At 46.1% G+C, this 20394-nt stretch overlaps 2 protein-coding genes across 5 annotated transcripts in view; one reads left to right on the top strand and one right to left on the bottom strand.

The window, feature by feature from the left end:
• The window catches only part of LOC311047426 (uncharacterized protein), a 47576-nt gene extending 43160 nt beyond the window's left edge, over positions 1–4416 (top strand). For all 3 annotated transcript variants that reach the window (XM_084060137.1, XM_084060136.1, XM_084060135.1), the window contains one exon: positions 2699–4416. In XM_084060137.1, the coding sequence (XP_083916263.1) occupies positions 2699–2914 (216 nt within the window). In that variant the 3' untranslated portion in view covers positions 2915–4416. The remainder of the gene's footprint in view (positions 1–2698) is intronic.
• Positions 4417–4502: 86 nt separating this feature from the next.
• prickle1a (prickle homolog 1a) overlaps positions 4503–20394 on the bottom strand; it is a 35365-nt gene continuing 19473 nt past the window's right edge. For both annotated transcript variants that reach the window (XM_084059870.1, XM_084059871.1), the window contains exons 2-8: positions 15497–15700; positions 12470–12583; positions 11118–11255; positions 9491–9697; positions 8328–8514; positions 7009–7950; positions 4503–6570 (exon numbers count right to left, since the gene is read on the bottom strand). In XM_084059870.1, coding sequence (XP_083915996.1) covers positions 5618–6570; positions 7009–7950; positions 8328–8514; positions 9491–9697; positions 11118–11255; positions 12470–12583; positions 15497–15685 — 2730 coding nt within the window. In that variant the 5' untranslated portion in view covers positions 15686–15700 and the 3' untranslated portion in view covers positions 4503–5617. The remainder of the gene's footprint in view (positions 6571–7008; positions 7951–8327; positions 8515–9490; positions 9698–11117; positions 11256–12469; positions 12584–15496; positions 15701–20394) is intronic.

The following is a 20394-nucleotide window of genomic DNA, read 5'->3' as shown; positions in this document are numbered from 1 at the left end:
TTTTATGGGCATACATCGAGATCCCTGATGTCATTCGTATATGGCCATATATGGGCATGGCCCCCTTTGTGGCGATACATGGAGCTGAGTGATTGCATATGTGGGCGTAGCTGCTCTGGGAACTCCCTAGTATATGGTTTTGGCTGAGTCATGTTGACATGAGTGTGATGGCGTGGTCCAACCGCCTGCCTGTCCTCCCTTAAGCCAATTTTAATGTATGATTAGTGTATTTTATTATTAGTAGTAGTAACCTTTTTTAGGTTAGGACCCACCCTTGGTGAAAGTTTTTCTTTCCGTCGTGAAAATGTGTCTTTCGCTGTGACACCATGCTGTGGAAAACACGCCCATAGGCTAAGCTTTGCAGGACGTGCTGTGATTGGCTAGCGAGACACATGATGAGATTAACTTCAAACTTCGCAGACGCGCTGTGATTGGCTAGCGAGACGCATGATGAAATTAATAATAATGTAAAAAATGTAAGCGCGTCACTTCGCAGGACGTGCTGTGATTGGCTACCGAGATGCATGATGAAATTAATAAATCATAAATTCATTAATAGCACCGCTCACTTCACACTGGGTGTGATTTTTTTAATAATGGTTATCAACAAATGAGAATGTAGACTAATAAAACGTTAAACATATTAATAATAATAAACTTTAGGTTTTATCAACTGTCATTGACACTTTCAGATTCTGCTTTAAGAAGATTACTTAACACATCGGGTGCCGATCACGGTCTGAACCGTGTTTTCACATAGTAGCGCTCTGGTGCCGATCACGGTCCGAACCGTGTTTTTGGTCTTTTTGTTTTTTTAGTTTTTTCCCATACGGGAGGGGCTGGTGCAGCTTTGGGATCACCCACGGTGAATCTGACAAGGATAGGCAGATGCATCATCGTGTCAAAAAACATGGCACACATCCGCTTCCGCTCTATTTCCTTCTCTAAAACCCCTATAACTCCGAAACTTTTTACGCTGGGGAAAACGACTCATTTTGTGTGCACGATCGCTCCGCCATTGTTACTCGCGTGCGCGATGTTATCGTTCCAGGCGTTAGCCATCGGCTAAAATGGAGACATGCTTTTTTTCTCATGGAATGCACGTCGTGGGGTCTACAGTGTAAACAGCGCTGCGCAGCTCAACGGTGAGATTTCGGCACCGAACGTAATCTGTTATTATAAAATGCTGGCACCCAATGTGTTAACATTCTGTGAAAAGTTCAGATTTTTTCCCATTCCAAATGGCTATGACTGCCTTCCAAATTTGCGGGCCCTGGGTAGACAACCCGGCCTGGCGGAGATCTGCGCTCTGAGGAGGATCGTTCTAGTTAAGGCAATCAATTCTACATGATTCACACCTTCAGTAACTGTTGTCTTTCTTCGTTTGTCATACATTGCAGGCAACACACTTGTGCTCAAATACGATTGTCTTCTGCTTGGCAATTTGTAACGTGGTTCTAGAACGCTGTTTGAATATTTAATTCCAGCGTTCTCCGCCACTGAAAAGGCGAGTCGCATGTCACCCCGACTAGTGTGGAGGCTTTTGCAGTACTGATTTGCTAGTAGTAGGCGGCCGGATAAACAAAGTATGCCTTCCTCTATTAGGGTGGTCTTGATTAGAAAACTTAAATGGTATACTTGTGCCATCAAAGCTAATATGAAGCTAATATGTAAGCTTATATGAGAGAACTAAAACAAATAGCCAACTGTACTCATGCCTGCAGCCTAAACAGCTAAACAAAGTCAACTTGGTTGTCTGTGTTTCTGAGTAAGTTAAGGGTGACATGTACTTAGTTGTGCGCCAGTGTCAACACACCAAAAATAGCCGATCTGCAAGCCCACTGCTTGTAACGCGTTGTGAGCTTGCAGCAGTTATTTGCAGTTGGCTCTGTACTTGGACTGCTTTTTTCCGTCTACACAAAATCTCTTTAAAAAATAGCAAATCTACAGGATTGTTAATGTGAGAGATCTGATATTTTGGGTTCAAGTTGGTTAACAAAAAGTGTCGTACCCATATCCAGTCAGAAAAGACCATTTCAAGAAGCCACTGCTCATTTGACAGCTTTGTTTTTAACCTGTTGTTGAGCTCTTCTGCCATAAACATTTTTAAATAGCATAATTGGATTAGAATATGTATAGTAACTATTCTAATGACCCTTGGCAACCAATTGTTAAAACATATTACAGTTTAAATATGAATTTAACCAGACTACGCCCAATAACTGCATTGGCTTCATGTGTGCAGTGACAGATCGGCTACTTTAGCTATTTTGTAAGAGAAATATTGGATACTGACAAAGACTAAAACAAATGTTTTAATTTTTCAATTCTAGTTTTCATTATTTTGTTAGTTTTAGTTTACTACAGTAACCTGCTCTGAAAGAGTCCAGCCGATTGTGTCCAGATTTGGACAATCCGAAACCCACTGATTTGTGAATAGAAGTGAGTGGGCTACTACGTTAGCCTTGTGACAGTGTGCAGTGAGATTAGCTCTAGACTGACACACAGACACACACACACAGAAGACCCTCTTACAGACGGTTACCTCTTTCAAAAGCCATGCTGTAAAAAGAAAATTGCAATATACATTTATTTTCATATTTCTTCGTGTGATACGTGTGCTTCATTTCATCTTGATTAATTTTCTTACGAATTCTGGGGTAACCGTGTATTTATTTATGTTCCTTTTGCATTGCAGCTGTACAGGCAGGACTGCGAGACGTTTGGCACGGTGGTGAAGATGTTGGCAGACAAGGAGCCGGCGTTGGAGCCGATGCTGAAGGCCCCGCTGACAGAGAACCTGTTGGAGATAAAGCAGCGATGTCTAGATGACCTCAGTCACTTCATCAAGGAGCTGGACCAGGCTATGGAGCTTGACCAGGCCATACAGCCGTCTGAGGTCATCTCTGTGTAAAGAAGCAGAGACTGGACCAGGCCACACAACCATCTGAGATCATCTCGGTATAAAGCAGAGACTGGCTCATAAAAGCCTAGTTTACTATACCGTCTTGTTCTGTTCTCTCAGTGATTATTACCGTCGTACGATGGAGTATAAATTAAGGCAGAGACTGCGATGCCAAAAAGAATAAGGAATTTCTTGCTGTACTGTTTGAGTTACAGCAGTAACGGCATTTAGTGTTGAAACTTCTTCCTTTTTAAGAAATAGAACAACGTCTAAAGGGCTGTTCACACAAAGCATTATAACTATAACGGTAATTACGTCAGCGTCCAAACTGATGAGCGATAACGTTCTGTAAACAGTGGCACCTGATTGCATCCCAGATGACCAAACAAAGGAAACATCCAAACAATGACATGCGTATAGTTACCGTCATACTGTAGAAGTTATTGTGCTTGTTGTGAACAGCCCTTTAGGGTTGAAATGTTTTCCAATATCATTTTTAAGGAATTCTCTTGTAAATAACAGACATTTCGCATGTCTTTTCACTTTATTTCCCCTGAATTAATTGATTTATTGATTCGATGATATTAACAGTGTTTTGGAAGGAGAGTTACAAGAATTACTGAATTAAATAAGCTCAGACATTTCAACAGCTCAAATGTAAAGCTGTAAGCAACATTTTTGACAATGGCATGATATTGCTAAATGGGTGTTGTTTTTTTGTTTTTATCATTCTAAAGTCACAGAAGGAAATTCGTAGCCACATGATCAGGGATGGTTTGAGAAGCTTGGTGGTACAAAGAGAAGAGAACACACTTCAGCCAGTTAAAAGGTAGAAGGGCTAGGTGCTCAACAGGGACAACTTGAAAGAGAGACTACCCAATTAAAATACTGGAGCACTATACTGGTCTGCACGTATCTATCATTTTGCAGTGGTGAATAATAAATGCGTGCCCCTGCAAATTAAGAAATACGTGCAGACCGGTCGAGTGCTCCAGTATTTTATTTGGGTAGTCTTTCCTAAAGTGCCCAGGTATTATTCTTTCTTATTCGGTTTGAGAATCATGTTGGTGATGAGACTCTGTGGTAGGTTAACCCATTTACCAGATATCGTTTTTAAAAAAAGGATAAAATAAAATAGACGTTCTTTATGGCAATATCACGATATTGCCCAAGCCTTGACTTCATGTCTGTTAACGTTGCAATGTTTCACCCATAACTGGGTTTGAATTATTCTAATCCTTGCCAATTTAGGGACAGATCTATAGGAAACGGAGGACTTTCAGTTGTAGTTATGGTGAATGGTAATGTACCTCCAGTATCCAAGGACCAGGCTTTAGACCTAGTACAGTATCTGTATAATTATGTATCTTATAAGCACCAGTGATATCGTCTCTAACACAAGGGTTTTGAATGCTACCGGTTATGTCTATTTTATATATAAATGTTTGTTGGTTTTATTTTTGTCGGTTTAAATGTTCTTACAATTTTGTTGCAAATAAAAAAACGATTTATTGAAATAAGTGAAATTCCTTAAAGTACTTCAGAAAGAAACAGACGTCAAATCATTATATATTTTTTATTACAATTATCAATCTGAGCCTTATATTCCAGTTTGTACATTTATACAGATTACAATGATTAGTTTACAATAAAACATGACCTATATAAATAGCCCGCTCAACCAGGTGCTGTAATAATGCTTAATTTATTCTCCGCCGTACGCCGACGGCGTGGCAAACCTCAAACGGATCTATAAGCTCACAACTGTGACATGTTGTGAATTTGTAGATTTGCCGTTCTCGGCCCGCGACACCGTAGTAACGACGGAAGTATAAATGGGGCTTAATGCATACACTGTTCCTCTTCTGTTAGGACTGCAGAAACCTTTACACAAAGAAACACATAAAAAGCCCAGGTCAAACTATAATCATCTCATTTTTAGCACCCTGGTGGAATTAAAGGTTATGTAAACAACTCGCCGACAGTTTCGTGTCCACGGCGTTCCTCGGGAGGGGTATAAAAATAACCATTTGTTTTTTTGAACTCTACAATATATACAGTAATATCTGCAAATGTTAAATAACTATCTAAAGTATGCTTTATAAATATGTTTTACTCTGAATTATGGTATTTGCTACTACAGTACATTGGCATTTTGTGACATTACAGAAGCACATACATTATGCAGAATCGGAAAAGGCATTTTGCTTCTCCTGACAATGAGTTGTTAACCACTTAAGCCCCTGTATACTTCACCGAAAATAGTGTATCTACAAGCTATTGTGAAGCTTGTGGATGTTCTATTTTCAGCTATTTTTTGAAAACTTTGAACATTTTTGAAAACATTTCTACAATTTTCAAAAAGAATTATAGTCTATAATGACATGCCCAAACTAGGGAGGCACAGGGTTTATGTGGTTAAATTGAGTGCTGTGTTGACATGTACACTACAGTACTTCCAACTGGCAGGAGTTGATGCATTTATTAGCAAGCGGGGTGTTTTGGTAATACAAACAGGCTTCGAGAATCGGAGAAGATGTCCCAGAGCATTATACAAAACGGATTTAAGCTTAATTCATACTCGCGTGCCGAAAAGAACCGATCTTCCGAGCCAGCAAGCTTGTCGATCGGTTCTTTTTCGGTAAGTGTCACCGTCGTATACGACAGAGTATAAATTATTAAGGCTTTAAAAAAAGAAAGGGCTTGAGTTTTTTATGAAATGATGCAGTTCTTCCCCTTGTGACCTTTCTTCTTTTTGGATTTAGTCCGTGGGCCGTAGGCAGAGGGGATTCCCGCCACGGGGCTGGGCAGGTCATCCGTATAGTAGTGTCTGTGGGACCTGGGCTGGGGGATGGGCTGACCCAGGAAGAAGCCTTCCTCCTCTGAGTCGGAAGAGGAGGAGGAACAAGTGGAGCACCAGTCGTCGTCGTCATCGCACAGCTCAAGAAACCTGTCCATGGCAGGGCCCTGCTGGAGACCGTAGCCTGCGGCCGTGCGGGAGTTAGGGTTGGGGGGAGGATGGGGGAGCGGTTGGCCGTAGAAGGCCTGCTGCTGCTGCTGCTGCTGCGGTCCCTTGGCACCAAGGGCGTGGCCGTGGTGGCCTCTGTGGTGGTCCTCTCCTCTGTTGTACATGCGGGCCGCCCTCTCTTTGGGCACGAGGTGAAGAGCGTTATCCGAGCGAGACTTGCGGCTGCGGCGCCTCCGGTGGTGGTGGTGGTGGTTGTGGTGGTGTTGGCGTCCGGAGTTAACGTCCTGCTCTTGGTCATCGAAATGATACACCCTCCGCCGAGTCCGTTCGCTCATCGGGGGCTGGCGCACCAGCAGATCGCCGTAGCCACCACCGCTACTGTTGTCCACCACGTCGTCAGAGAACTTGACCTGCTGTGGCCTGGACTGCGAGCGGGTCCTCCTGAGCGCTGGGAGATGAGGGGGTTTGGCTCTCTCCTCGGGGAGAGGAACCTCTTCCTCCTCTGGAACATTCTCCTCCGCTTCCTCTTCCTGCTCAGATATGAGGCTCTTCAGGGAGTTGGCACTTCTGTGTAGCATGGAGGAGTTGAGGGTTCCCATGTTGCTGGTCTTCTCACAGTCCTCCGTCTCCAGCTCCTGGAGGTTTTGCAGGGAGTACATGAACGGCCGGTCTCTGCTGTCCCCGTCGACCGAGGCCCCTGAGAAAAGAATGACAACGAGGGAAAGTTAGCACCACGACTTCTATGAAAAATATATCATAGCTCTACGGTAGATCTCTAATTGAAATAAGTATGTGTTGTGTGTTAATAAAGCGTTTCATGGCTGGAGCATTAGCGTCAGACCATTTTCATCTACCCCGTTTTTTTTATTATTAATAATATTATATTATTATTAGTTATTTTTGGGCTTTTATGCTTTTATTGACAGGACAGTAGGCTGACAGGAAATGGGGGGGAGAGAGATGGGGAGTGACATGCAGCAAAGGCCGTCGGGATCGGGACTCGAACCCGCGACACGCTGTCTCACTACACTGAGTCTAGGTGCCTGGCCGCTACGCCAACTCTCCAGGCCATCTACCACTTTTTTTTTTACTTCTGAAATCACTTGTTTTCTAATGTCATTGTTTTGTTACCCACCGGTGATATTGGAGAGAGCCAGGGAATCCATGGAATCTCTGACGCTCTGGTCCGTCTTCTTGAGCTCGCCCGCGATGCACTCCAGGGAGTCGCTGTACCACTGCTGCTCCCCCCCCTGGAAGCCCACTCCCCCCGCCCCGTGCTCCAGCTCCAGCTCCTGGATCTTCCTGCTGCTGGCGGGCCCCGGGTGGCTGCCGTACGCCGAGTCCCCGAGCCCGTCCTGAGACTGAGCCCAGTACATGTCCGCCTGATACTTCTTACTGGCCAGACTCTGGCTGCCCCTCCCTTGTCCTTGTCCTTGTCCTCGTCCTCCCCCTCCTCCTCCTCCACCTCCTCCACTCCCACCGCTACCCCCGGCCTTGGAAGAATCCTGCTTCATCTTGACGTCCGTCTCGGATATCCACAGGTCGGCGGGCCGGGTTTCGTCGGCCTGCTGGAAGACGCCGTGCTCGCCGAACTTGAGCAGGAGCTGGGTCATGTAGTCCTCGTGCTCGGCCCACTCCTCCTCCCGGTCCTCGGGGGCCTCCGTCTCCTCGCCGCGGCCCCCCTCCCTCCAGAAGCGCTCGTCGGACAGGCCCATGTGGGCCAGCTTGTTGGTCAGCGTGTCGTCGGCGTTGCCGCCGCTGAAGCCGAGGGACTTGTAGTTGACGGAGGGCGAGAAGAGCAGCGACTGGCGGCACTGGTCGGCCGAGCGGCTGCTCTTGCCCATGCGCACGCTGCGGCGGGACTCGCGGGAGCGCGCCGACTGGAAGGCGGAGTCGGACGAGTCGGAGGCGGCGTGGACGTCCTCGCCCAGGCTGCAGGTCTTGGAGCAGTAGATGCGGCCCTGGCGCGGCAGGAAGGGACAGCCCAGCAGGGAGGTCTTGCACTGGGCACAGCTGAAGCAGCCCTCTGTGGCGTGCCAGTGGAGGCCGTCGTAGGTCATCTGGGCGTGGTCCACACCTGAAGCGAAACACACAGGAGGAAATATGGTGTAAATACATAGGTAAATAACAACAACGACAAATTGACAATGATCTAATTGGGGAGAAAATGATAAAAACGTTTTAAAGCTACAATCCAGGACATAATCTAATTTATACAATGTTATTTAAACCTATTTGTATGGTAAAGTATGTTAACTCAATATAAGGTCAATACAGTAATTTGAAGCAGATTGGACACTAGATGAGACAATGGACATAAAACTTATAAAAGACTAAAAATAGCCAATCTTCAAGCTCACAGCGCATCGCGTTGTGAACTTGTAGATGTGGCAAATAATGTCAATTTGGGAGGTCCTTAACATGAAAAAAATGTTGAGAGCCACTGGTCTTTACCTATGTGTTCTCCACAGGCCTCACAGTACTCTGCGTAGAGCGACTCGAAGCAGCCGCAGCAGTACGGCCGGCCGTCCTTCATGATGTACCGCTGGCCTCCCAGGATGGTCTCGCACTCGAAACAGGCAAAGTGCTTCATGTGCCAGTGGCGCCCCTCGGCCTCCGTGCACTCGTCGGCAAAGATGATCTGCAAACAATTAACACACACAGACAGTCACACACTCATTCAGATGCTTTTCATCTGTCTTTATCTAATTATGGTCGTTCATTGACTTATTATCAGGGAGTAACGTACTGTACACAGCTGTGGTTCTCAAACTTTTTATGTGCTCTGGACCACACACTGATGATAGGTTCTTGGTTTACCTATGATCCTAGATGACTATTTCTATGCATTTGATTTATTACCTTGTGTTGTCCTTGCTTACTGTAAATCACTCTGGATTAAGAGCGCAGACCTGCTAAATGCCTAAATTGGAATCTTACTAGCATATCGTTGCTGTCGGGCAGAAACCTCTCATCTCCAAATGTGTCCTGGGCATGACGTTAAACTGCCCCGTTGTAACTACAATCGTCAATGTAGTCGGTGCAGTGGATGCATTTGCAATTTCTGTGGACTATGTAGCTTGCATACAAGAAGACACTTCTCACCGGTGGAATCTACCAACAGCCGATGCTACCTAACGGCCCCTCCCTCCCATGAACAGCTACCGGGAAGAGAGGCAACAGACCCGGTGGCCTTCCAGTGGTATGTCAGTCCGCTGTCGGAATAGCAATGGGTGGACTTCCAGGCCCATGAGAACAACTACAGAGAGCGCTTTAACACCAAGCAGCAGTGCAAGACTAAGAAGTTTGTTTCCTCTGGTGATCCAGCCAAGGACTGCCACATGTGGCGGAGCCGCCGCTACTTGGAGTGCTGAATGACATGCGTGTTGTATCATGAGGACATATCCATGAGTTTGTGAATGTAACCTTTACTGCACCTAAAACATTTGTGTATGCTTTCCCTGTGTGTGGACATAAATAAATTGTTAAACTGTGTGTGTGTGTGTCTGTGCGTGTGTGTTTTTTACATTTTAAAACATTTTCCCATGGACCGCCTGTGATTATGTCAATTGACCACTGGGGGTTCCATACAGTAAGTAGATGGTTTACGTTCTCACCTCATCGCAGGCGGAGCAGCGTGGCTTGAGGAGCTCGGCGTGGTGTCTTCCACAGTGGATCTTCCCCTCCTGGAAGAAGTAGATCAGATCCACCAGGAGCTCGCTGCAGGTGGAGCAGGCGAAGCACGCCGGGTGCCAGCAGAGCCTGCTGGCGCCGGCCCTGGATGCGAACACCGCCATTTCTCCCCCGTTGATGTTCTCGCCGCACTGCAATATGCAAATGTGACATGGCCACAGGTGATGAGAACGTAGCACGCAGAATTTGCATAAAAAATTACAACATACCATGAAAGTAAAAGGTCAATCGGCTATGGCTGCTAAGATGCTTATCCCTATAATCCTTATTTGTGATCAGGCCCATATACAGCTGTGTTGGCAGCATCGGTATGTGGTAGATAGAGTATGTGGCATCTGTTCCCGAGGGGAATTATGGTCAACATCCATCCATCAACCACAGTCCTCAATCTGGCCAATGTGTTATGCTTTATTGTCCATTTAACTTAACCACTTTCAACCTGGCGTCCCTCCCTATTTTGGGCATGTCATTCTACGAGAAAATCTTTGCCCCCAAAAAATCATAACTTTTCAAATATTTTCCAAGATAGCTAAATATAGTGGCGCGTTATGAGCTTCGTGGATTGCCTATTTTCGCCATCGACACCATTGTACGACTTAGTATTAAATTGCGGCTTAAATTATTAAAGCTGTCCATTCACAGAGAGAGGAACAAAAACAGCTTTATCTGCTGGACAAAGACGACGGAGGCGTAGTGGAGAGCTGCAGATGTGCAGCTATGTTTAGAGAAGGTTTAATGACCACTCCTGTGGCTGCTGAATGATAATATTGTAATCATAATATTAAATGGGAACAGAGGCCCTGTCCAAAGCCAATCTAAACGACAGTAAGAGAGAGAGAGAGAGGCCTGCCTGCATGCATGAATGCATTGGCTGCAAGTCTGTTGTATTTGCATGACTGATACTGAAATCTGTAGTAGAGTACATGTTTTACATGTTTTATCTGTAGTACAGGTGATGTTTTACATACTGTGTAAGCTGACCTCTGGCCTCTGAATTCAGCTTAATTCATACTCCATTGCACGATGACGTCTCTTGCCGACAAAACACTTTATTTCAAGCTTTAGCCTGATATCAGCTCTTGTCGGCAAGCAACAACGTCATACTCAGTGGTGGACTCACTCTACATGTTTTTTATTATTATGTTATTTCTTAATATTAGTCATAACAGTCCTAACAGCATTTTGTTGCTTGTACTTTAGTGACAACTACGTTAGTGACAACTAAAACCTTATTGATTCTTGATTCTTGGACAGTAACTAAGTACTTTTACTTGAGTACTATACTTATGTTTTGAGTATCTGTACCTTTCTTGTGTATTTGTATTTTTGGATACTTGTGACTTTCACTCCACTTACATTTCTATGAAGGGAAAACGTACATTATGAATTAACCTCTTTTTCAAGTAGCTAAGATTTCTGGAAATGTATACTTTATCCATACTTTGACTGGGGTTGAGTACTTTGTCCACCACTGGTCGTACTAAGGAGTCTAAATTAAGCCTAATACTTTCTGTGTTGCAGTGTAATGATGAGTAAAGACCGGGGTCTTACATGCTCGCAGACGCTGTGGAGGAGATTGCGGGGCAGCAGTTTGAGCGTTCCCCTCCCCAGGGCCTCCTTCTTCCTCTGGACGCTGAACATGTGCAGCTCTTTCTTCTCCTCCTCGCTGAGGGACTGGCAGTAACGCACCTAAGGTACGGAGAGAAGTACAGAGGGTTAGTCACGAAAAGGTCACTTTAATTCACACACCAATAAATGAGAGCTTCTCGTGTTTTAAAAGGGGGCCTTACGGCTGACACAGATGTTTTTTTTTATGGCCGTTGTCCATTGAAGATGACATTTTGGTTTGGAATATCCCTTTGACTTTTACCCTAATGCAAATATCAGGCAGTGGATCTAATAGCCATGACTGTCACTCATCAAAAGAGGTTATAAAGTGAGTTAAGTATGGGAGAGGGCAGAGTGCATACCAGAACATTTTGGAACAAAGGTAACATGTTTGACCCCCGCGTGGCCTTCCTACCCCCTGCCTCCACACCCCCGCCCACAGTCTCTAGATTGAGAACCTCATCTTTTACAACGGCCCTCTTTTTTTTCCCCCTGACGTCTCCCAAAACCCTTAACAAGGAGGAAAGCAGACGTTTACACAAACAAGGCCTTGTGTTTGGAGTGAAATCAAGGGGACGGGGCATACAAAGGAAGCTGAGGCATGCGGCTTTCGGTACCATCGCGGTGGTGGTGGCATCACATAAAGACCCTTTCAACCTGCGTCCCTCTCTCCCGCGGAGCTGTCCTCCATAAAAACCACCGCTATGACAGGAATCCTGCTGGTGGGCGCCCCTCTCCCCCCCCCCCCCCTCCCCCAGCAAACATCATAAAATCATCAAGTCAAAAGTCACATTGTAGCCCCCGCGCTACAAGGCTGCAAAATTGCCCGAACAAAAATCCCCTGTTGTGACGTCAACGTGAATGCCAAGTGCTCACGAGGGTGCGATGGATGGCGGCCGGGCGAAATGTATGGCGAGGTTGTTTAACAACTCTGTGGGCTTTTAGCAGGCAGAGGACGGACACAGCTACTCAAACAACATGAAGGAGGGAGGGAGCAGCAGGGGTCGTGGTGGGAAAATGGGCACTGGCCGGTGGGATGCTTTGCTCTAACGATGGCTTTAATTAGACGGCCCGCTGGGTGGAATTTTATGATACTCAGACGTTGCATTACGCACACAAACACAAATACAGCAATAATTACGCAGGCGTACACACACACACACACACACACACACACACACCCACACACATGCACGGCCATGCACTTATAATATTAATGCATGGACACGCATTTATGTTTAGATCATGTGAAGGCAGAAACTGTGAAACACACTCAATTGCAATGACGTACGTACCTCATTATCATGCGGCGGCAGTTGATAAAGAAGCTGTTTGATTCTGTACTTCTCTCCTGGACTGTTGACGTAGGGAACCTTGTCCTCGGGCAGACACGAGAAATATAACTGGACCTGGAGGAGGCACAAGATGGAGCAAAAAATAACATTAGGCATTGGAACACAGAGATCTAAATGATAAGCTTGAGTTTGGGGGTGTTTCTTAAGCCTGTAGACAAAATCATATTGCTGCTGATGATACATAAACTGGAGTTTTAGTGATGCTTTTGTTTTTACTTAAACAGAAGGTTGAAGGTCTTGTATACTGTAGGTATGTTTCATGTTTCATGACCCTATACGCTCTGGGGTCTACAGTCAAAACAGTTGTCATGGGCCCTAGGCCATAAAGGCCATAAAGTTTCACTGTTTATAAATTCCTCTAAAGTTTTTGTTTTGAGAAACAAGGTTTGCTTGTGGCAACAGCAGTTCTTATTCTTATGATAGTCAGCAATCCAACCAGGATTTGCGAACCTGTCTTTCCCAGGAGAGGAGGGCGATGAAGCCACTTTCTGGATCAGCTCTGCTCACAATGTACAGTGAGAACTAGATCGACTAGTGGAATCACGTTATACGTTTGTTTGAGCTTTTAACCCCCCAATGAGCTTTGTTTCATGGTGAAATTATTGCTACCAGAAATGTACACATATCCCCAGAAAATCCCTCGGATAGACTGTTGTAGATACCTGTTCTCTTTTTTATTAAATCAAGATTGATCCATCCAAAATGAGTATGTGAATACCTATACTTATTATAGGTCATAATGGGATATGTGGGATGTGTCATATTCTACGGACCAGACAAAGCTGGGTGTCTTGAAGTATCTCTGTGGCACTTTGACCCCTGAGGGCTAACTGAGATTTGAGGGCTCACTTTACGAGGGAGGGGTCATTACAGTGTAGCTGGATAAGAGAGGTGGGATGTGCTTCTTCTGTATAAGGGAAGACTTCCTGCTGCTCAGGCCTGTTTTGGGGTCTTGTGGGTGGGGGGGGGGGGGCAACCTCAATTTACCCTGACAATCAAACTAACTTTTGTCACCACCGTAAATTATGCACATTTCCATGTCGCTATTGCCCCCTCATCCAGCTTCCCTGGGGGGTTGGGGGGGGGGGGCAGTCAGCTCTCACCCACAGCCCTGAGTGTTTCTCCACTGTAATGATCACCCATAACGCATTGCCCATTCAGGGCAACGGCTGCAGTAAAAAGCACTACAGTTTACCCACACCTTTTCACACAAAAGGCCACGACGTATTTGGGGACTTTTTAGGGCTCTCTGTTGCTGTGACCCCCTTCTTGTACCCATCACCCACTCATTGCTTCCATGTGTTAAAAAAAAAGTTGTTGGACCATGGTAAAGAGAGAGAGAGAGAGAGAGAGAGAGAGAGAGAGAGAGAGAGAGAGAGAGAGAGAGAGAGAGAGAGAGAGAGAGAGAGAGAGAGAGAGAGAGAGAGAGAGAGAGAGAGAGAGAGAGAGAGAGAGAGAGAGAGAGAGAGAGAGAGAGAGAGAGAGAGAGAGAGAGAGAGAGAGAGAGAGAGAGAGAGAGAGAGAGAGAGAGAGAGAGAGAGAGAGGGGGAGAGAAAGAGTCAGGGACAGAGAGATAAGGAGTGAAAACTGAAGGGCAGAATGAGAGAGAGAGAAGAATACTAAAGAGAGAGAAAGTGATGCACAACAACATGTCCTTGCGAGGTGCAGACCCAGGAGAAACAACATGAAAACAAAAAAGATGCAAAGTTCCAGATGCAATCTTTATTGGACTCACGTTTCAGTCCGAGCCTTCGCCGGGGTCTCGAGGGTTTTTAAGACCCTGGCGAAGGCTACGGTAAAAATGTTGTCAACTCTTCCTTCTCGTTTTCAGATAAAGAGGGGGGGGGGGGGTGCATGAGAGGACCTGTTAACCCTGTGGTTTCTATTTTGGGTATGTCCATAATAGGCGAAAATAGGTGACGATTCAGAGAAAACTTGTGATTATTAAGTGAAAATAGCCGATCTGCAAGCTCACAACTCTTTGCATCGCGGTGCGTACTATTTTTGTCGCTATTTGTCACACTTAAGTGGTTAAAAACTGCGTTCTATCCTGCCGGCAACAGCAGGCTCCATCCACTGAGAGATCTCATCTGGCATCTGCCAGGTTTCTGATAATCACGAACAGACTTCACCACACCGCAGTGTGTAAATAAAAGATACACACATCCTGCCTTTAAGTGGCTGTTGGAGAAAGCCCGACAAATCTGCCCTCAAAAGAGAAAGAAAAGAAAAAAAGAGCTAGACTCATGAAGTACGCTGGCCACCTCCGCCATACGTTCTACTATCCAGAGGCTTGTAGTTCGGGATGTTATTCATGAACGTGCTAAATAGCCTTTATCTGGGCCAGGGAAGTGGGGAGTTAGAACCAGGTCATGGCTGTTTTTATCCTCAATCAGGAGTAGTATACACCATAGCTTCATTGTAGTTCATCCAATTAATTGCAGCAATGTGTGGTTGTTTAAAAAAAAAAAAAAAGAACAGACACCAAATATCGACAGTCTAATACAGTGGTTCTCAATCTCAACCTTTTGTGGAGATTGAGAACCGAGTGCCGTGCTATGAGCTTGTAGATCTGCTATTTTTGAAAGAATCTTGAATCTTGAATCTTGAATCTTGAATCTTGAATCTTGTTCCATGTCTTTGAATATATATTTTTAAAGTGAACATTTGTAAAATATTTTGTTCCATGGACCTCCAGAAGCAAAGAGTTAAATGTTCGCTTTAGAAATATATATATTCAAGGATTTGCATACATTTTCAAATTTTTTTTAAATGTTTTAAAACACTTTTAATTTAGATTGCTTTGTACTTTTCTGAAAATTCTCATAAACATTTGTTAGAGAAACGGGATATTTACTCGTACCCCATAAAAAAACAGGTTCTGCGACTCAAAACGGGGTCACGCCCCCATGTTCGGGAAAACGCTGACCTAGATCATAGGACCGTGTCACGTGTCGTCTGACTCACCTGTTCAGGTCTGAGTCCAGGTGGGACCCAGGCGTACTCCTCCAGGGCGCAGCCCGAGTCATCGTCGGAGGTGGAGCTGCGCTGGAAACCAAAGGTCAGCTTGCTGACTTTCTGCTCCATCGCCACGTCACGCTGGCGCGCCCCACCTTGGTAACCTGCTGCCGCCACGGTCACACCCTCCAGGCTCATCAGATGCTCCTTTTACTGGAGAGAGAGAGGGAGACAGAGGGGGAAAAGAGAATGAACAAATGCATCGTGGCGAGGGGAGGGAGGGCAGATATGCGATGGGAAAGGCAGGGCGAGAATTAATGGACAGAGACCGGAGGAGAAGTCGAGGAGGAATAGCATACAGGGGAAGGGAGGGAAAAAAGAGCTAACGAATGATTACACAAGACTAATCTCTCGCACAGTGCTATCGTCACGCTGTCTCATGCATTTCTACTGGCTGCCTTCCCATCACCACCAGCTGAATCACACCACAAGCTCTGCCCCATATTTCATGTGGGCAGAACACCCCCCCCCCCCCTGTGCGCCCGCCCGTCCCGTTACGGTATCCGAGCAAGCCTCTCTGGGGTCCCCAGTGATGACTCTGCCATTTAAAGACACTCATAATGGGAACTGTAACCCTTTCCCTGCCGCTGTGGCGAGATGTCACCCATCTGTCCCTTTTCAAGTGGCTTTCCTGAGGGGTTTTAAGGGCCATTAGGAAATTCCAGAAGCTTTCTCGAGGTGAAGTCTGGACTTGTTTTAGTGACAAATAACAAGCAGCTTACCACTCATGATTATACAGTAAATGCAGAAACGCACAGATTTATGTGCAACGTCTCGGGCTATGATGGAATAGACGCCGCATTCTTTCCGCATGCTGTAATTTGGTTTCCCCCCCCGACACGCGAGAGAGCAACGCCAGACGTTGGCCAGTCATCGTTTCAAGGTTTCACCTTTTCTGCGCAGCACATGTCCGGGTGAGCAATATTTTTTTTTATTCCACCGAGGCGCTGTGCAAGGGGTCTCCCTGGAGGGGACTTGGAACACGTGGGAAATGATGATGACGGCTTGATCATCGGAGCCGGGGAGATCTGTGTAAACACGGGCCAGGCCGTTAGGGAAAACATACACCCTGTGGATAAGACGGCCATATGGGGAATGTCCACAAGCCTGCTCCCTCCCTTCATCTCCCTTCTCTTCTCCTCTTTCCCTTGGAGCTGTTTGTTTTCCAACCTGCCGCGGCCGAATGTCTGATCATCCTTTCATCTTCTGGACAGATAGACCAATGCCAAACAGGTGAAAGGAGGGAGGGAGGGAGGGAGGGATGGATTTGAGGGATGAACGGAACGGGTGGACGGATGGGGTCGATCCACACTCTGCTGGACACTGACAGCAGAATGTGGGGGGTGAAAATACGGCAGAGAGAGATCAAAGCCCGGCGGTCTGGCACAGTGCTGACCTACGTTAGATCGGAGCCCACACACCAACAGCATGTTTTTTGTGCAACATTCACACACTGACTGAAGATTACAGGGAGCAATTAGGCTGTGCAAAATGAAAAGGCAGTGTGACATGCCTGTCACATCGTCAGATCACCATCCAAGAGCTAGGACACATACAGTAGGTTTGGGTATCTCATTTTAATCTACTGTATGTGTAACCTCGTCTGCAACGTGGCTTCACTGGCTTGGGTACAAACAAAAAAGGGACGCAATTGGTTGAGTTCAGGTGCTTGTGTAATCTGAAATAAAGTTCTATCCCTGAGGGACAGTCATCCAAAAACAGACTGTGTTTTCTATAAGCCTCTTGCCATTCAAATATAGGTGGCAAGTGTTTGGTTCAAAAAGTCACCATCAAAGTGTGTCCAGTTGTGGTCATCTCTCATGGACCAGGGGCTCTGACGACTGAGATCAAATGGGAGCCCGGCTAGTGACCGACCAGGAGCCTGGCCTTTGCACCCTACCCCCACCCCCCCAATGGCCAGTGAGGGCGCACGGGGCTGCAGGGAGACAGCTGAGAAAACCCACCACACTTGACTGCAAGCCTTTGAAGAACGCAAGACAGTAGAGGCTCCTGAAAAGCTGCGCTCTCCCCTGGAATGTCATATATGCACGGCTCCCCGGGAAGCGTACGACTCCCATGCGCGCATAAAGAGGGAATGTGCGCATTTACACTTAAGGACACATGGACACGCATAATATGCATGCAGCACACACTATTGTGTGAACAACACAATACTGTGGGGCTACATTTACAGTATATGTGTAGCTAAAACTATGCATACCTATTCATACATACATGCCCCCAAACGTTTGGCTACATTTAACCACTTAAAGGGATAGTTCACCCCCAAAATGACTTTTTCAAGTCTCCATGGGGTGCCAATATTTTTTTTGGGTGAACTATCCCTTTAAACTCTAGAGAGTATAGACTTCATTGCCAGGGATCTCTGCTTGGTCCCCTCCTTTTTTATCCCTGAAAGTAGCTGATCTACAAGCTCAAAAAGTGTTGTATCGCATTGCAATGCTTGTAGATCGGCTATTTTCGTCGAATGTCCGCCTATTTCCCGCAGAACGTTCGCCGTATTATGACATGCCTGGAATAGGGACATGCTACGGCTCAATAAATACACTAAGGAGTACACACACACACACACACACAGTGTGGGGTGTCAGCTGTACGTTTCTGCACCCTGTTCCTCATTAAGCGACAACTCTTTCCCAGACACTGTAGTGTGTAGTAGCAGCATGCATGCCAGTGCACCCTGTGGAATGATTAACTACCCCACACACACAACATGGCACGGCTAGGCCAGCCACCAGCTATTCATACCAACTCATATCCCTCAAGGACGAGGCAGGCAGCACACCCCCGGCACCATATCTCATGACAACAACTGGTGTCCGCTCAAGCGGAGCCTGCCAACTCTCTGAGTTCCTCGTGGAACGACCAGCGTGATGGATAGCGGCGGAGGCAAATCTTGGGGGGGACGCTCAGTTGACTCATGAATGCGTCGCTGCCCACAAAGCGTTAAGTCAGGCGCGTTGGCTTATGACACCTCCCATTAAAAGGCCTGTGATGCCCCGAAACAAAGGCACCTTTGTGTGTGAATCAACTGAGGGCTTGTTCCATCAGGAGCCTGTTTATCTCTCTCTCTCTCTGGGTCTTCTTCCTCCTTGAAGATGCGGTCTGTTATCTCCCACATTCATGACACTTAAAAAGCCCGCAAAGCCAGATAACCTGTCTTCAGATGAGCGAGAGGGGCGAGACATAAGACACCGTTCTATTCACATCCATTGACTTGCAAATGGGGAAACCGAAATAACCCAAGCAAAAATGTGGCCTTGTTTTGAGGGCGGTTTCACATGGGAGAGATAGCTATAGATAACTATAGGCAGGTTCAGTCTGGAGGAGCCAAGAGAGACTCTCCACTGACTTCTCCACCTAACAGTATTATCAGGCCAGGTACACACACACACACACACACACACACACACATGCTGCACTTGTGCGCTACATTTGCTATAAAGATGTGCACTTTCACGTGTCGGCCAAGTCTCCTCGATGATGTCACACACCCGCCGAACCTGACACAGAGGAATGTCTTGGCTTGATTTGGAGCCAAATCTACAAAGTGGAATACAGGATGTACACCACTACTCAACGTCTCTTTCTCTCGCTCTCTCTCTCTCTCTCTCTCTCTCTCTCTCTCTCTCTCTCTCTCTCTCTCTATCTATATCTCTCTCTGTCTCTCTCTCTCTCTCTCTCTCTCTCACTCTCTCTCTCTCTCTCTCTCTCTCTCATACACACACACACACACACACAACCACATCTGCTAGTATGCTAATTTTCCCCCTCCACCGGGTCATTTCCTCAAAGTCAACTTCCTTAACGTCCTGGGTGCCAGAACCATTCATACAACTAACTTAACCAATGGAATGTATTGACTCACCGACCACACTGTGACTCGTCACGTTTGTGCTTTTTTGTGCTCTGGCCTTTTAAAAAAAGTTCTGCTTCTGCAACAAGGGACCAATGTTTTAGTTTAGCGTTTTAACTGCCTCTGTCGCATAACCCCCCCCCCCCCCCCCCCCCCACCACCACCTCCCCCAACCCCCACCCTGCCCTCCTCCACCCACACTGGCCTAACCCCTGCGGTACTGAATGTTTAACAACCCCTCTCTCTTTTGTAAAGGTGCTTGTTAACATGGCTTTGGGAGCTCTCTGTAGCTTGCATATCTGACTGATCTGCCCACAGACAGCCAGAGGGATGGGGGGGGGAGAGAGGGGGGAGGGGGGGGCAGAGAGTTTAAGAGGAGTGGAGCAGCAGAGATGATGGGGGTTGATATCAGATCAAGACCATAATAATGAGATAACTGGCGTGCATGAAAATGTTCATATGGCTCTACAAAAGAGAGGAAATTGTACGTCAAGTATCGATGGATCAAAGATCCACGAGGCAGCATGTGGATCTGCTTTAAAAAAGAAAAACCTGTATACTTAGTTGGCCAGAGCCACCCAGGGGTCTGTACTAGCCCAGGCCCCCTCCTGTTATCAATCTACACTACATTTCTCCACCCCAAAATAGCCAAACCTACAAGTAGATCTGCTTTTGTTGCTGAATGTTCACCTATTGTCGGTGGTTAAATGGCTTCTTGTTAGATGGACTGATATAAATTGATTCACCAGTTTATATGTGCAACATGAAGAGGCCATGTATTTTCCCTAAATAAATAGTAAACATATAGTTCGGAAAGACATGCTCAAATAGTTTTCCTTAAACAAGCTTGTTAAGGATGGGAATAGTATGTTTTGTCTTTCTGTCTCTCTATCTATAATGTATATCTTAGTATCTATTTTGTAGTGTTTGTTTCTGTTGTAAAAGAAAAATGGGTAACTGTGGTTTGATG

The sequence above is a fragment of the Gymnoscopelus microlampas genome (genome assembly GCF_963454915.1).
Source record: "Gymnoscopelus microlampas genome assembly, chromosome: 6".
NCBI classification, from domain to species: domain Eukaryota; kingdom Metazoa; phylum Chordata; class Actinopteri; order Myctophiformes; family Myctophidae; genus Gymnoscopelus; species Gymnoscopelus microlampas.
Note: the sequence above shows the minus strand (reverse complement) of the source record. Positions and strands in the feature narration are given on the sequence as shown.